Genomic DNA, 13,018 nt, shown 5'->3' on the forward strand with positions numbered 1-13,018 from the left:
AGTCAAACCACTAATATAATGAAAAGATAAATTTGATAAACTTGCACGATTATATGAGCAATATAATTCAACATAAAAAGAACAAAAAACAATATGTGTTTATCTAATTGTTTTACGTGGAAAACTTTAGATAAATAGGTCAATTATATGATAAAATATTTAATAAAAAAAAAATTCAACCCAAGTCATTTGGCTTCATGATTAAAGTCCAAGTCAAGTCATTTGTCAAAAAGACTTGGACCAAGTCATTCTACCAAAACGACCAAAGTTAATTCATTCGAAAACATCATTGATATAAATGTCATTACAACACTGGGTAGATACCATTTAGGATGTTATAAGAGCAGTGGGACCAGCAACTAACGTTTTTGCTGTTGCTGTTGATCGTCAAACGTTAATATTGGATTACTAAAAATTATATTGTGCTTTTTTGTATAAATTAAGTCTGTAGGCTTCATGCAGTAATTTTAGAAGACAGGTACTTTTTTTAATCAGAGGAACTGTTACTTTTAATTGTGCTAAAAAAGGAGGTCGAATACGATTTGCAAAGTTATTAGTAAAGCTTTCCATCCATGGTTGAAATTTAAAAAATTTGCGTTTTAATGTATGCATTATGACGTAATAGTTATGAGTAATAGTTTGTTTAGTGTTACTCCGCTTTAAAAATTAATTTGTTACAAAAACAAAATTTGGTTAGATATAATTTAAGCAAATTATATCGAAAAAGATATTACGGTAGAAAAATAAAAACAAATTGCCCTGCAGAAAATTAATGTTTGTAAATTTTATATGTGGTTTGGTAAGCGGATGTATATAGAACCGTCCTCTGTTTAATTTGTATCAAAACAAAACGTTAAAGTTTGAAGATTAAAACAGGCAAATTCGCTAAAGGTGCGAATTTACGAAAGTTGTTTGCTTTTTTGAATAAAGGGCAAAAACTAAAAACTGAATTCGTAACGTTCAAGAAGAAATCTTCTTTCCGTCGACATGGCGGACGGAGGAAAGCCAGGTGGATCCCCTGCAGCGGCTCCCATCAACAAGCGACTTCGGGATGTAAAAGTTACTGGGGCAGCGCAACGCAGAGCCAGTCTTGCTGGCGGTGTTTACAATTATACAGAAACATTAAAAGAAAAGCAGGTAAGATTCCCTTAAAATTTCTCTAATTTAATTGACTAAAGTAGTATCCTCTGTCCAAGCTCAATTTAATTCCAGTACCCTTTCGGCGTATAATTTCGTAAAAAAAGTCGACTTGAATATTTGGCGGCCACAAATTATGAAATACAGTGGGGTGGCCAACTACGACTCTTTTTTGCTACCCATGTCTTCTTTATGGAGTGTATTTCCCATTTCTGCTTGCGTACCGTATCTAGTAATCTCAGCGGGACTTTTTACATATACGTTGCCAACGAGTTTTTCTAACAGAATTTACTATGGCCAACTTCGAGTAACTATTTCGTAAACAACATGAAATTATTTTAGGAGCACTTAACACTGGTTATTCCTAATGCTAGTATTGCCCGTAACTTGTGGTTCACCACCGCCAAGTGGAACAGTTTTTAGTTTTATGCGTTGGCGAACTCTAGTGACACTTTTTGGAGTAGGCTCGATACAAAGAAGAACGCGAGAAACGTCGTTTGCGACTGTCGCCAGTTCATAAGTACTTCGTACATTATGTTGCCGAACATCTTCAGCTTGAAAACAGTGCAGTGGAAGAGTTTATTTTGGACAGTGGCGACGTAAGTTATTTTATTATGTTGGACTAGTTGCAAGTAAAATTAATTTGTTTTAAACAACATTAAATTGCAGTAATCACTCGTTGGGTAGTTTAAGTAAACAAACGTAAATTTTATTTGACATTCATTCAGGGGCTTAACTGTAGTCTATGGTTCCCTTTTCGTTGTATAGACGACTAAATCTGTTCAAGTCTTAAACCCTTTGATTACATATTTATATAAACGGAGTTATGGGCGATTTAAACATTGTTATGCTTGCTCTTTACATTTTAGCAAATTGATTTCATGGACCGTTTTATTGAAAAAGATGGCAAACAAGTTTTGATGTTCTTTTACCAAGATGGAGAGTCACCAAGAATTGGTAATATAGTTTAGCTAGTTTAATGCCCTTTTACCATTGCTTAAAAAGAGTTTTTTTTCTAAATGTTTTGCTGCAGCTGTGATTCTAATAAGTTTAATCTAACTTATGTTTACAGAATCTGGAAGAACTGTTCACAAGAATGAAAAGATGAAGAAAGTGTTTGTCACTGATGGCTTGAAGGAACCAATAACTGGGCAGTGTCTGTACTTTGTGAAGCCAAGAGGGGACCAAGTCCTAGTAATGAGAAATGCTTGTGAGGTAAAATATACTTTCCTTAAAATATGGTAATATTTATTTTTCTCTAGGCTGAAGTGTGGGCGAAAATTTAATGAATTCAGTATTTACTAACATTTTTTATCATTAAAAAGTTAAACTATTGGAATTGTTTTAAACTAGGACAATTATATAAGCAAGAGAGATCAATTTTATAAAAAAAAATCCTTTTTATAAAAAGGAATACATTTTATTTTAACCCAAGTAATTTGTCAGAAAGATTTAGGTCAAGTCATTTTGCCCAAACGATCAAATCTAGTCATTTGAAAACTGTGACCTAAGTGCACTCAAATCAAGCCAGGTCATTGACTTAGGTCAATAAAACACTACTAATTATGCTGATTATAACCATTAAACACTTCAGGCGTGTATAATTTATTTTTGTTTGTTTATACGTTTTATGTCGTGGCAATTTAATGTATATATTTAGGAAACCAACTTTGGCGTCCTGGATGTGGTTGACAATGGTGGACTGCTGCCTGCCATTCGCCAGTTGATGGCCAAAGTTTACCTTCCCACCATACAGGCCATGAGCAACTGGGGAAGCCTTACCGAAACACTTCAAGGCAAGAAAACAAAGGACACTTTTATTCAGAATTTGGAGAACTTTGTGCATTATCTGGATAGTAAGTTATAAAGTGTAAATTCTACTAGGCTGTATTTCTCTGATAACTATATGGAATTTTAATATAGGCGCACAGATGAATGTTGACGGAGCAGTAAGACTGACTGAAGCAACTGAAGTTGACTTGGACAGCATCAAAACAGCGGCTGACTGTGCGGCTGCAGCCCAGGAGCCCGAAACTATTTCTAAAATTGAAGAACTTGTTTCCTGTTGGAGAAAACAAATAGAACAAGTATGATTGTAAAATATGTCAAATATTTACATGACAAATAATTTGCAAAAAAAGTGTATTTTGCATGCTACAAGATTATACTGTTGACTTATGTAAGTATGGTTAAACCAAATTTAATGACAAAATAAATATAAATAAATTTACCCATCATATATTGTCACCGATAGGAATGAGTTCGCTTTGGCACCTATAGTTTTTAAATTCAAGAAAAAACAAAACAACTATAAAAACAACCTATTGTATCACCTAAAATTAATGAAGCACCTGTTTACTTAACATTGTATTATAGTTTTATAGGATTTTAAACAATTTATCCTGGTATCTGGCATGAACTTCGGTGAAATATTGAACTTAAATGCTAGTCAGGGTCTTGTTTAAAAAAATAATTTTTCCAAAAATATGTTTATTGGTGGACACAATTTTTACTTTTTTCTCATAATTGCTGTTGAAATTAATATTTAAGATTAAGACCCATTTAATGTTTTATCTTGGTCTGACAGGTTCTCGCTGAAAGTGAACAGATGAGGAAAGAAGCAGATGACACAGGGCCATTGGCAGAGTTGGAACACTGGAGATTTCTTATGTCCAAGTTCAATTCCCTTTTGGAGCACATTAAAGGAAGCCGGTGCAAAGCAGCTATTAATACTCTTCATGCTGCAAAGTCAAAGATTTTAAAGGTAATAGAATACAACTTTGTATTCTTACTATTTTCGTCAGGACACCTGTATGCCTGTATAGGTGAACCAATCTTTATTGTATGAATGTATGTTAAACCATTATTTGGATTGTAGGCATGGAGGGAAATGGATGCTCAAATTACCAACCACGCTAACGAGGCAAAAGACAATGTCAAATACTTGTATTCACTGGAGAAGGCCTGTACTCCACTGTATAACTCCGATCCCGTATGTTACACAGTTAAATTCATGCAAATTATTATTTTGGCTTTTTAGAGTAACAGTTTGTGATTTCAGGTAAACATGATTGAAGTAATACCAACCCTCATCAACATTATTAGCATGATTCACAATATTTCACATTACTACAACACCTCACAAAGGATGACGTCACTATTCATCAAGGTTTGTAAACTAATAGTGCAAAACAAAGTGTTATGCATATTTGTTTACTCTATCTACTTGTCCAGGTTACCAATCAAATGGTTACAGCCTGCAGAAAATACATCACAGAGAATGGAAGAAAGCGAATTTGGGATCAAGACAGCGCATGTGTAAAGACAAAGATTGCGGTAAAAATACCTACCTTAAATGTTGTCCTAATCAAACTTTTGTTTACATATTCTGAAAACTCTCTTAACCAAAATCCTTTTTATAAAAAATACTTTGTTTTTCGGTTTAATTAAAAGTTGTAATTGTTGTTTTTTTGAAATAAGTTTACTTTATCTTACAACAAGAGCGGTTAACAGAACACAGGTATAACTTTTTGCGCTTTTGATTAAGATAAAAAATTATTTGTGGACAGTTTTCAAAGGAAAACATGATTTACTGTGGCTTTTATTACTAGTTACACAACTTGGTAATTTTGATTTATATTTTATATAGTGCAATTTGTATTTTTAGGACTGCATACGTTTGTATCAAGAGTATGTTGACAGCTTTCAAAAAATGAAGATTGATCTGCAAACTGGTCCTGAGAAAAACCTGGATTTCTCTGAAATGTACATTTTTGGAAAGTTTGATACATTTTGCAAAAGGCTTAATAAGGTTTATGTTTGACCCTATTTATTTTATTTAGCTATTTACTCACATAAAATGATTTACATTTGTGTGCACAGATAACTGAGCTGCTTCAAACTATTGAAGTATTTTCAATGCTAAATGAAAGCAAAATTGAAGGCATTGATAGCCTGGCACAAAAGTTTCAATCTGTTGTGACCAATACTAAGAAAAAGCCCTACGATGTCCTTGATCACAGGTGGATACTCCATATAAATTAAGTGGAATTTTTATTTTGCTATTAATAGTGTTTTTGTCACAGGAAAAAAGATTTTGATAACGACTTTGAGAACTTCAAGGAGTCTATTTTCAACCTGGAGTGTCAGCTTCAAACATTTATGGATGGCTGCTTTGACAGAGTTCAGTCTGCTGCTCAAGCACTGCTCCTCCTGAAGCGTTTTGAAAAACTCAGGATACCTTGCTTAGCGGTGTGTATATGGGTTATTAATTTTACTTTTCATTTGCTAAAATCAGCTATTGTTAAAAACAATTTATAAATACTGAATAAACTTTATAACTGACTAAAACAAAAGAAAGCATTTGCAACTATATTTTTTCCCAGGGGCAAAATATGTTGTTTATTAATTTATCTACTCAACTCTTTAGATTACGACTTAATTAGTGATAATTTGTTCTTTGTAGATTGACATTGCTGAAAAGTATTCTGTGATTCTCCGGACATTTGCTCAAGAAATTGACGAAATCAAGAAGCTCTATCAGAAGTTACGAGATGACCCTCCAATACCTCGTGACATGGCTCCTATCGCGGGCAAGATCATGTGGTCGCGGCAACTCTTCAGAAAAATACAGGAACCTATGGAAGTGTTCCAGGAATTTGCACCAGAAATTTTAAAGGTGAAATGCTTTATATTTCATACTACGGAAATAACTAAAAAAGATGTAAAAACATTATATATATCGATAACGTTTTTTAGGATAAGGATGGCAAAGCTCTTGTGAAGAATTATAACAGGATGGGTAAAATCCTGATGGAATTCGAGGTGCTTTACTACAGGGCTTGGTGTAGAGAGACAGATAACATCAAGTATGCATTGCAGGTGAAAAGTTAACAACAAAATAAACTATTTAACACTTTTTAATTAGTTAAAAAAACAAATATTTGTATAATTGTTCAGATTTACGATGTAATGCCCTCTTCTTGCTTTAACCACGCTTTTCGTACTTAGGCAACGTTGCTTGTACGCCACCCTGAGACTAAGCAGCTTTACATTAACTATGACCCACAAATCCCTGCTATGGTCAGGGAGGCCAATTGCATGTTTAGGATGGGCCTGGAAATACCAGAGGTTGCCTCGGACCTGGTTAGAAAAATTGATGATCTCAAGGAAACAAAGGTCACCATTTTTATGCAAGATTATTTTTATCACAACATTTCATAACATATAACACGTTGTCAAGAAAATTTGCCTATTTTTCTCAACAGAAAATAATTTTTTTCGTAAAAAAGATATGTGTATTAATTTGACTTGTGACATGCAGCCTGGTAATTAAGTTGCCTTTTACAGGAGTCGCTAGAAAATCTTATTAGTGACTTTGACAAAGCCAAAGAGAGCATCCCTGCCATTTTTCTGCCACTGATGAAGCAACATCTGAAGCAAGTTGACAAAGCTGTTCGTCACGGACTTATTTTTACAACATGGAGTTCATTAAACCACAAGGTCAATAACTTTCTTTAAAATAAACAAATTAATATTTCGATTCATCAATAGTTATGCCTTAGTTAAAATACATTATACTCGTCAGCAACAGCATTTAACGTTTTTCTAGTTTTAGATCTACAAACAAAATAATTTCTGTAGTATCGTTCTTTAACAATACAACAAGCATTTTGTATATCAAAGAGTTCCACGATGTACATAACAAACTTTATTTTAAATATCTTCAGCTTTATTTTCACAACGTTAACAAAGAATTGAACCAGTTAAAACGCGTCATCCGTGAGGTCAATGACCTTAAGGAAGCTCGGATCGACGAACTTCTTCTTGAAATAGCAAGCTCTGTGCTGATAGATTTGGAGGATGACACAACGCACACCATTGCTGACTTCCTTACTTGGTAGGTTACATACAACAATTTCTATGTTGTAAAGGTTGAACAAAAGTTTCGTTTTATGTTTGGCGTATTCACCTTCATTTGCTTAAATGGCTTATCATTTTTCTTTTAGTACAAGAGAACACTCTGATTTGATGTCCAAGTACTTAAACAAGAAGAGTCAGCATATTGAGAATGCCGTCAAGGATCTCTTACAAGTCTTCGCGAAACACTCTGGGAGAGCTGATTTTGTGTTAGTTACAACATAATACATAATATTAAGTTTAATTTCGGCACAGCTTCCTGTAACTGTAAAAACATCTGTTCCAACACATATATAGTTGAGCACTTCCAATGTGTGTTTAAAATATGCAGTGCTACGTGCAAAATGATAACTTGGTTAATTTTTTTGTCCCTGAATACTGTCCATATTATATTCTCACTTGTTTATTTCACAGCTTTAGTATGAACACTTCTACAAGCACCCGATCCAAATACAAGGATAGCATGGATTACAGCGACGATGACTCGTTTGCGGTCGAATGCGAGGAATTGATGGAGTACTTCAAGACCAGGACCCTAGAGGCATTGCTCAAATGCACAAGACACTCTCTCGATCTCATAAAGCGAAGGTGGTATAAGATAGTGTGACCCCGTGGGGGTCTGTGAACTAATTTTAGGGGTTCCATGAAGCCCAAATTGAAGTATTACTGTATATTTAAAACGTAACCATTTTTTTTTAAAGAAAAGCGTTTAATTAAAAGTAAACGTTTTAGCACTGAATGTATTTAAACTCAATTTTACTTAAATCATCGGCATATTTTTGGAAGTCTATTTGATTGTGACGTAAATTTATGACGTCATTTTGAAAATATCTTGTCCACCGTGGTCCAAGTGAAGCCAAAAAAATAGGGGTACACGGTAAAAAAGTTTAAGAACCCCTGCTTTAACGGCTTTTACACTTCTGTCTTTGCATGGTCTTTTTAAAATAGGACGATTATCATTTTTTTATGTCTTTTATATTAAACGTTTTGTTTGTTTGATGCAGAGTTTTCTACCCGAAGTCGTCGTACAGCCGACGAATGGGCGGGGATAGCCAGGGTGGCGAGAGCTCCATGTTGCTCGTAAGGGAGGGCATGTCCCCATTGATGGTGTCCAACGTTGAACTCGCTATTCCAAATATTGAGCTTAACCCCAACCTGGAAGAGATACAGTCCGCAATTAATGAGGCTGCAAGGTCAGTGAAAAATTGTTATGTTGTGTTAGGTTACCCGTTATAAGTACACGTAGGACACAAAATTGGTGTTTTTCTTTTAGGGTCGGTTCTTATAACTAGTGCCTAATGATAACATCGATACTTGAAAGATACTAAATTGTCGTAGGTGTGAACCAAACTAATTTTAAATAGGTATTTCATCCATGTTTGCCGTTTTAATTCGATAAATTTTGCCTTTGTGACCATGGTAATGACATGGTTTATAATTGGATCAGCAGACCGTATTGTTTGCCAACAACATCGAATACTGGCATCCGAAAAATGCATAAAGGCATTCCTTGTATTTCTAACCAACTCTGCCAACAAATTGTTGGCTTTATGAATTATTCTGAGTAAAACACTTAAAAAAGCGTCGGTTTCAATTATATTGGACGTTTTACTTTTGCGCAGAAACGTGGTGGATGTGAGCAAGGGCGTGTTGTGCTGGGGCCAGGACCTGTCCGAGTTGCAGGACGGAGATAACGAGCGGCGTGGATCGGCGAACAGAGGCGCCAAGCGCGACAACGCAAAGAAACAAGCGAGCAGCGCCGCCATGCAACAGAACTCCTTCGACAAGTTGCAAAATCACTACAAGGTTGCACTTGGTTTCTGAGAATTGTTGCCTGTGTGCTTTGAACTGTTTTTGTTGCATAGGTTTTGTAAGTTATGGGGAAAATATAGATATTAGCCTAAACACGCCTAAATATTTGGAATGTGGCAAAACTACCGCTTCTGTTGTTCTGTGTTTTGGACATGTTGCTGCTGTTGTGTTCAGGCAATTTCTGAGCACAAAGACATCACAAAGCTGGTGATGATGCTTACGAGTGCGATGAACAGCATGCGCGACCCGGTGGCAAGGAACCTTGTACAGTTCAGCACCTTCCAAATGCTCTGGGAGGACGAGAGGGACGTGAAAGTGGCAGAGTACGTATAACAGAGAACTGTCAAATAGTTAAAACAAATATTTGTTTGCCAAACTTAACGTTGAAGGAGTCAAACAGGCCTGACCGACATGACTTATTTCTGGCCAATTGTTTGCTAAAAGTCATTGATTGTCTTAATTGTGATACGCACAAGTAACGGTGTTCTAATGTATCTTTTTTTTTATTATGAAAGAATTTACTTACGTAAGAAATAATAAAGCAGCGCAACAGTTGTTTTAAAATTCTGTAATGGCTACACCATTTATATAAATCATTAAATTGTTTTTTATTGAGCAAAGTTTCACATAATTAACCAGCCGTGACTTCCATATTAAAACGGATAGTTGAAAATAAAAAAAGGCCCGTTGAAAAACTGATTTTGATGATTATTTTCAAGTCACTTTTGCGGACTTTGAATGATTGCATTAGGCTTGAGGTTTGGCAGCCTGGAAGTAAACTTCACTTCGGATTTCCAATTTTAACTAAAATGCTAATCTTAGCTTGCTATTAAATAGCTAAACCTTATGTCAAAAAATATTTTTTCGTTAGGTTCATGGCCACTCAGCCATTGCTGACGGAGTTTCGTGCGGAGATCATGCGCTTTGAGGATGTCAACAACAGAGTTGAGATGTTGCCATCGTCAATCGAAGTCGGACCTCTTCTTCTAATACCCGAGAACATCAAATCTTCACTTACTGTTGAAACCAAAGCATGGAAGGTACGTGATTTCGCTGGCTTATAGTTATATAGTTGAATATCAAAAAATTATACGTGGTTATTATTAAAATATAACTCTGTCGGAAACCTACGAAACTTTAATACTAGGTTTTACAAAGTACCCCGTTTTAGGTATGTCTGTGTCGGTGCTTGAACACCGAGTATCGAATCAAGATGGAAGGATTGCACGACTTTATCAACGAGTTCTCCAAGCGCCTTTCTAGACCTATTAAAGATCTGGACGACATCCGTGAAGCGATGAAGGCCCTTGATACAATCAAGACTGAATTCACAAGGATCGACTTCACCCTGGGTACGGATGCTTTTAGGTTTCTTGAAATGCATTTACAAAATTTAACACAGGTTTAGTTACTATGTGATGATGTTCCCAGGCCCTGTTGAGGAAGCGTACGCCATAATGCAGAAGTTCAACGTCAATGTCCACCCCGAGGAAATCAATAAAGTCGACACTCTCAAGTACGGCTGGGAGAAGCTTCTTTCACAAGCAAACACGGTAAATAAATCTAAACTATTAAAAAAGATGTTTTATAAAGCAGAAAGTGGTACGCTGAAAGCCTTTGCGAAGCATTTAATAACTTTACATTTAATGTTATTTTATACCCAAATCCAAAATAAATATAATGCCAACTTTCGCACAGATCCAAAACACGCTGTGCACAGTCCAGCCTCAGTTTCGTTCGGATCTTATCGACAAGGTTGAAAAATTCCACGAGGCATCAGCTAAATTCCAAGACTCATATGATGTTAATGGTCCTATGGCGGAGGGCATTTCTCCAATCGAAGCAAGCGATAGGCTTCAAGTCTATCAGAGCCAGTAAGCCACTGTTGAACTACAGACCACTTTGTATTAGTGGAAGAAAAATATTTGACTATTAAACAAAGTTATGGTCATTGTGCCTAAAGTTAACATAAAAAGTAAATTGTAACTAGTTTGCTTTTAATCTTCATAATTACCTACATATTAGTGTTGCCTTAGTAATATAGAAACTTAAGATTTATTTTAATTCTACTTTGATCTGTTATTGCATTTGCTTCATAACGTGAGCCAAATAAGCTAGATAAAAATCGATAGAATCTTTATACGGCATATAATTCAAACTTTTTTCCTATACTTATGCAATAATCTTTTTAGTGAAGGCTTCGTTGCCCACCAAAAATGCCTATTTGCATCAGGGTGCCCTAAGGTCACCGAGTCCAGACTGTAAGACCACGATTATACTTGATCATTGTGTTCTTTGACTTTCCCAGTTTCGACGAACTTTGGCGCAAGTTTCAGACCTACAACGCCGGGGAGGAACTTTTCGGCCTCCAGGTCACAGACTATCCTGAGCTGCAGAGAACAAAGAAGGAGCTGAACTTGCTACAGAAGCTCTACGGTCTGTACAACGCCGTTATGAAGTCCATCAACGGCTATTACGACATCCTGTGGACCGAAGTGGACATAGACAAGATCAACCAAGAACTGTTAGATTTCCAAAACAGGTAATTGAAAGCCGTAAAGTTGTCAAATCGACGTTGTAAAATTTTCTACAACTTTTAAGTTTGCATCAAGCCTTTACATTTGTGCCGCCTAAAAAAAGCTTAAAAATGTTTGTTAGATTTTCTAATAGATTTTTCGTTAGATGCTTTATCTATTGCAAATAGATGCCGCAAACTTCCGAAAGGTCTGAAAGAGTGGCAAGCTTTCCTGGAGCTGAGCAAAAAGATCAACGACTTCAACGAATCTTGTCCCCTGCTTGAACTAATGTCCGACAAAGCAATGAAGCGCAGACATTGGGAGCGCATCGAAAACCTCACAAGCTACTCGTTTGATATTGGTGAGTTTTTGTTGTAAAACGTTGCAAATGTGCTGAAAATTAGTTCAAACTACTTTTGAAAGAAGTTAAAACGTTAGAAAGGCAACACACGTGTTTGTGGTTTACTTCCAGACAACGAGAACTTCCAGCTTCGCAACATCATGGGAGCTCCGTTGCTAAAATACAAAGAGGACATCGAGGACATCTGCATCAGTGCTGTCAAGGAGAAAGACATTGAAGCAAAACTCAGTGCAGTGGTGGCAGAATGGAGTGCAAACACTCTTAGCTTCACTGTTTTCAAGGCGAGAGGTAACTGAGTCGTTCCTTTTAAGCGCTTGTATAAAGTTAATATCTTAAAAAAACTCTTGTAATTGTTGCGTTTTTTGTTTCCAGGTGAATTGTTGCTTAAGGGCCAGGAGACGTCTGAGATTATTTCAATGCTGGAAGACAGTCTTATGATCCTTGGTTCATTGCTAAGTAACAGGTAATGCAGCTTTTCAAACTAACATGTAAATTAATATATAATATGTTGTATGTAACCACGTATTCTTGTTTGTCAGATACAACGCTCCGTTCAAGCCACTAATCCAACAGTGGGTTCATAAGCTTTCCAATACTTCTGACATCATTGGTAAGACTCTTGATAAGCATCAGCTTTTTGGGAATTGTTTTCTGTAAACTAATTTTTGATATTTTTTCGCAGAAAACTGGTTAATTGTGCAGAATCTTTGGGTTTACCTTGAAGCTGTGTTTGTTGGAGGAGATATTGCGAAACAACTTCCAAAGGTGCATTCCATTACAAATTAATAGTAAACCAAGTACCTTTGAAAGACGAAAGAAAATTAGGCTAGCGAAAAGATTTTCGTGTAAGCAAGGCAAGGGTATAAAAGAATCAGGCTGCAGTAAGGTTTGAACACACGACCTCAACCAAACTTGTAACGCAGGTTTAGTCGCCAGAAAAAAGCTGTTTAATTTATTTAACTGTATGATGCCTGTAACAACGCTATGAAGATATCAAAATATATATTTATTAAAAACCTTTGTTATACATTAATCAGGAAGCTAAGCGATTCGCCAACATCGATAAGTCATGGGTGAAGATTATGACGAGAGCGCACGAGACTACAAACGTGGTGCAGTGTTGCGTGGGTGATGAGACCCTGGGTCAACTTCTGCCACATTTGCTGGAACAGCTTGAACAGTGCCAGAAATCGCTCACAGGGTTAGTTCTGTTCCTGGACAATATTAGTTGGTGCTATTTAGTATGCGACCTTCGTTAAATTAGGAAAAAAAA

At 36.0% G+C, this 13,018-nt stretch overlaps 2 protein-coding genes across 2 annotated transcripts in view; both read left to right on the top strand.

Annotated features, from left to right (window-relative positions):
* The first annotated feature begins 987 nt into the window (after positions 1–987).
* Positions 988–4,960, top strand: LOC146161572 (dynein axonemal heavy chain 8-like). Its single transcript, XM_083385193.1, has 11 exons — positions 988–1,137; positions 1,602–1,736; positions 2,007–2,094; positions 2,210–2,352; positions 2,798–2,993; positions 3,061–3,224; positions 3,725–3,901; positions 4,016–4,129; positions 4,199–4,306; positions 4,372–4,473; positions 4,805–4,960. The coding sequence occupies exons 1-11, from the start codon at positions 988–990 to the stop codon at positions 4,958–4,960; spliced, it is 1,533 nt and encodes a 510-aa protein (XP_083241319.1).
* Positions 4,961–5,040: 80 nt separating this feature from the next.
* LOC146161573 (dynein axonemal heavy chain 8-like) overlaps positions 5,041–13,018 on the top strand; it is a 46,915-nt gene continuing 38,937 nt past the window's right edge. Inside the window, exons 1-23 of the mRNA XM_083385450.1 lie at positions 5,041–5,159; positions 5,223–5,388; positions 5,603–5,815; positions 5,896–6,018; positions 6,148–6,315; positions 6,487–6,639; positions 6,867–7,036; positions 7,146–7,265; positions 7,471–7,644; positions 8,061–8,249; positions 8,679–8,862; positions 9,043–9,191; positions 9,740–9,908; positions 10,040–10,220; positions 10,300–10,421; positions 10,567–10,742; positions 11,177–11,410; positions 11,573–11,745; positions 11,857–12,033; positions 12,118–12,208; positions 12,285–12,355; positions 12,428–12,510; positions 12,783–12,946. Of these exons, the coding sequence (XP_083241576.1) occupies positions 5,056–5,159; positions 5,223–5,388; positions 5,603–5,815; positions 5,896–6,018; positions 6,148–6,315; positions 6,487–6,639; positions 6,867–7,036; positions 7,146–7,265; positions 7,471–7,644; positions 8,061–8,249; positions 8,679–8,862; positions 9,043–9,191; positions 9,740–9,908; positions 10,040–10,220; positions 10,300–10,421; positions 10,567–10,742; positions 11,177–11,410; positions 11,573–11,745; positions 11,857–12,033; positions 12,118–12,208; positions 12,285–12,355; positions 12,428–12,510; positions 12,783–12,946 (3,554 nt within the window). The 5' untranslated portion in view covers positions 5,041–5,055. The remainder of the gene's footprint in view (positions 5,160–5,222; positions 5,389–5,602; positions 5,816–5,895; positions 6,019–6,147; positions 6,316–6,486; positions 6,640–6,866; positions 7,037–7,145; positions 7,266–7,470; positions 7,645–8,060; positions 8,250–8,678; positions 8,863–9,042; positions 9,192–9,739; positions 9,909–10,039; positions 10,221–10,299; positions 10,422–10,566; positions 10,743–11,176; positions 11,411–11,572; positions 11,746–11,856; positions 12,034–12,117; positions 12,209–12,284; positions 12,356–12,427; positions 12,511–12,782; positions 12,947–13,018) is intronic.

This window comes from Ascidiella aspersa, chromosome 3 (assembly GCF_963924565.1).
Source record: "Ascidiella aspersa chromosome 3, kaAscAspe10.2, whole genome shotgun sequence".
Lineage (NCBI taxonomy): Eukaryota > Metazoa > Chordata > Ascidiacea > Phlebobranchia > Ascidiidae > Ascidiella > Ascidiella aspersa.

What these genes read in the sequence shown, in the direction of transcription:
- LOC146161572 (XM_083385193.1), top strand. Translation starts at nt 988, where the DNA reads ATGGCGGACGGAGGAAAGCCAGGTGGATCCCCTGCAGCGGCTCCCATC. An exon ending in TAATGAGAAATGCTTGTGAG is followed by an intron (nt 2,353 to 2,797) that starts GTAAAATATACT and finishes GTATATATTTAG; the next exon opens with GAAACCAACTTTGGCGTCCT. An exon ending in TGACGTCACTATTCATCAAG is followed by an intron (nt 4,307 to 4,371) that starts GTTTGTAAACTA and finishes CTACTTGTCCAG; the next exon opens with GTTACCAATCAAATGGTTAC.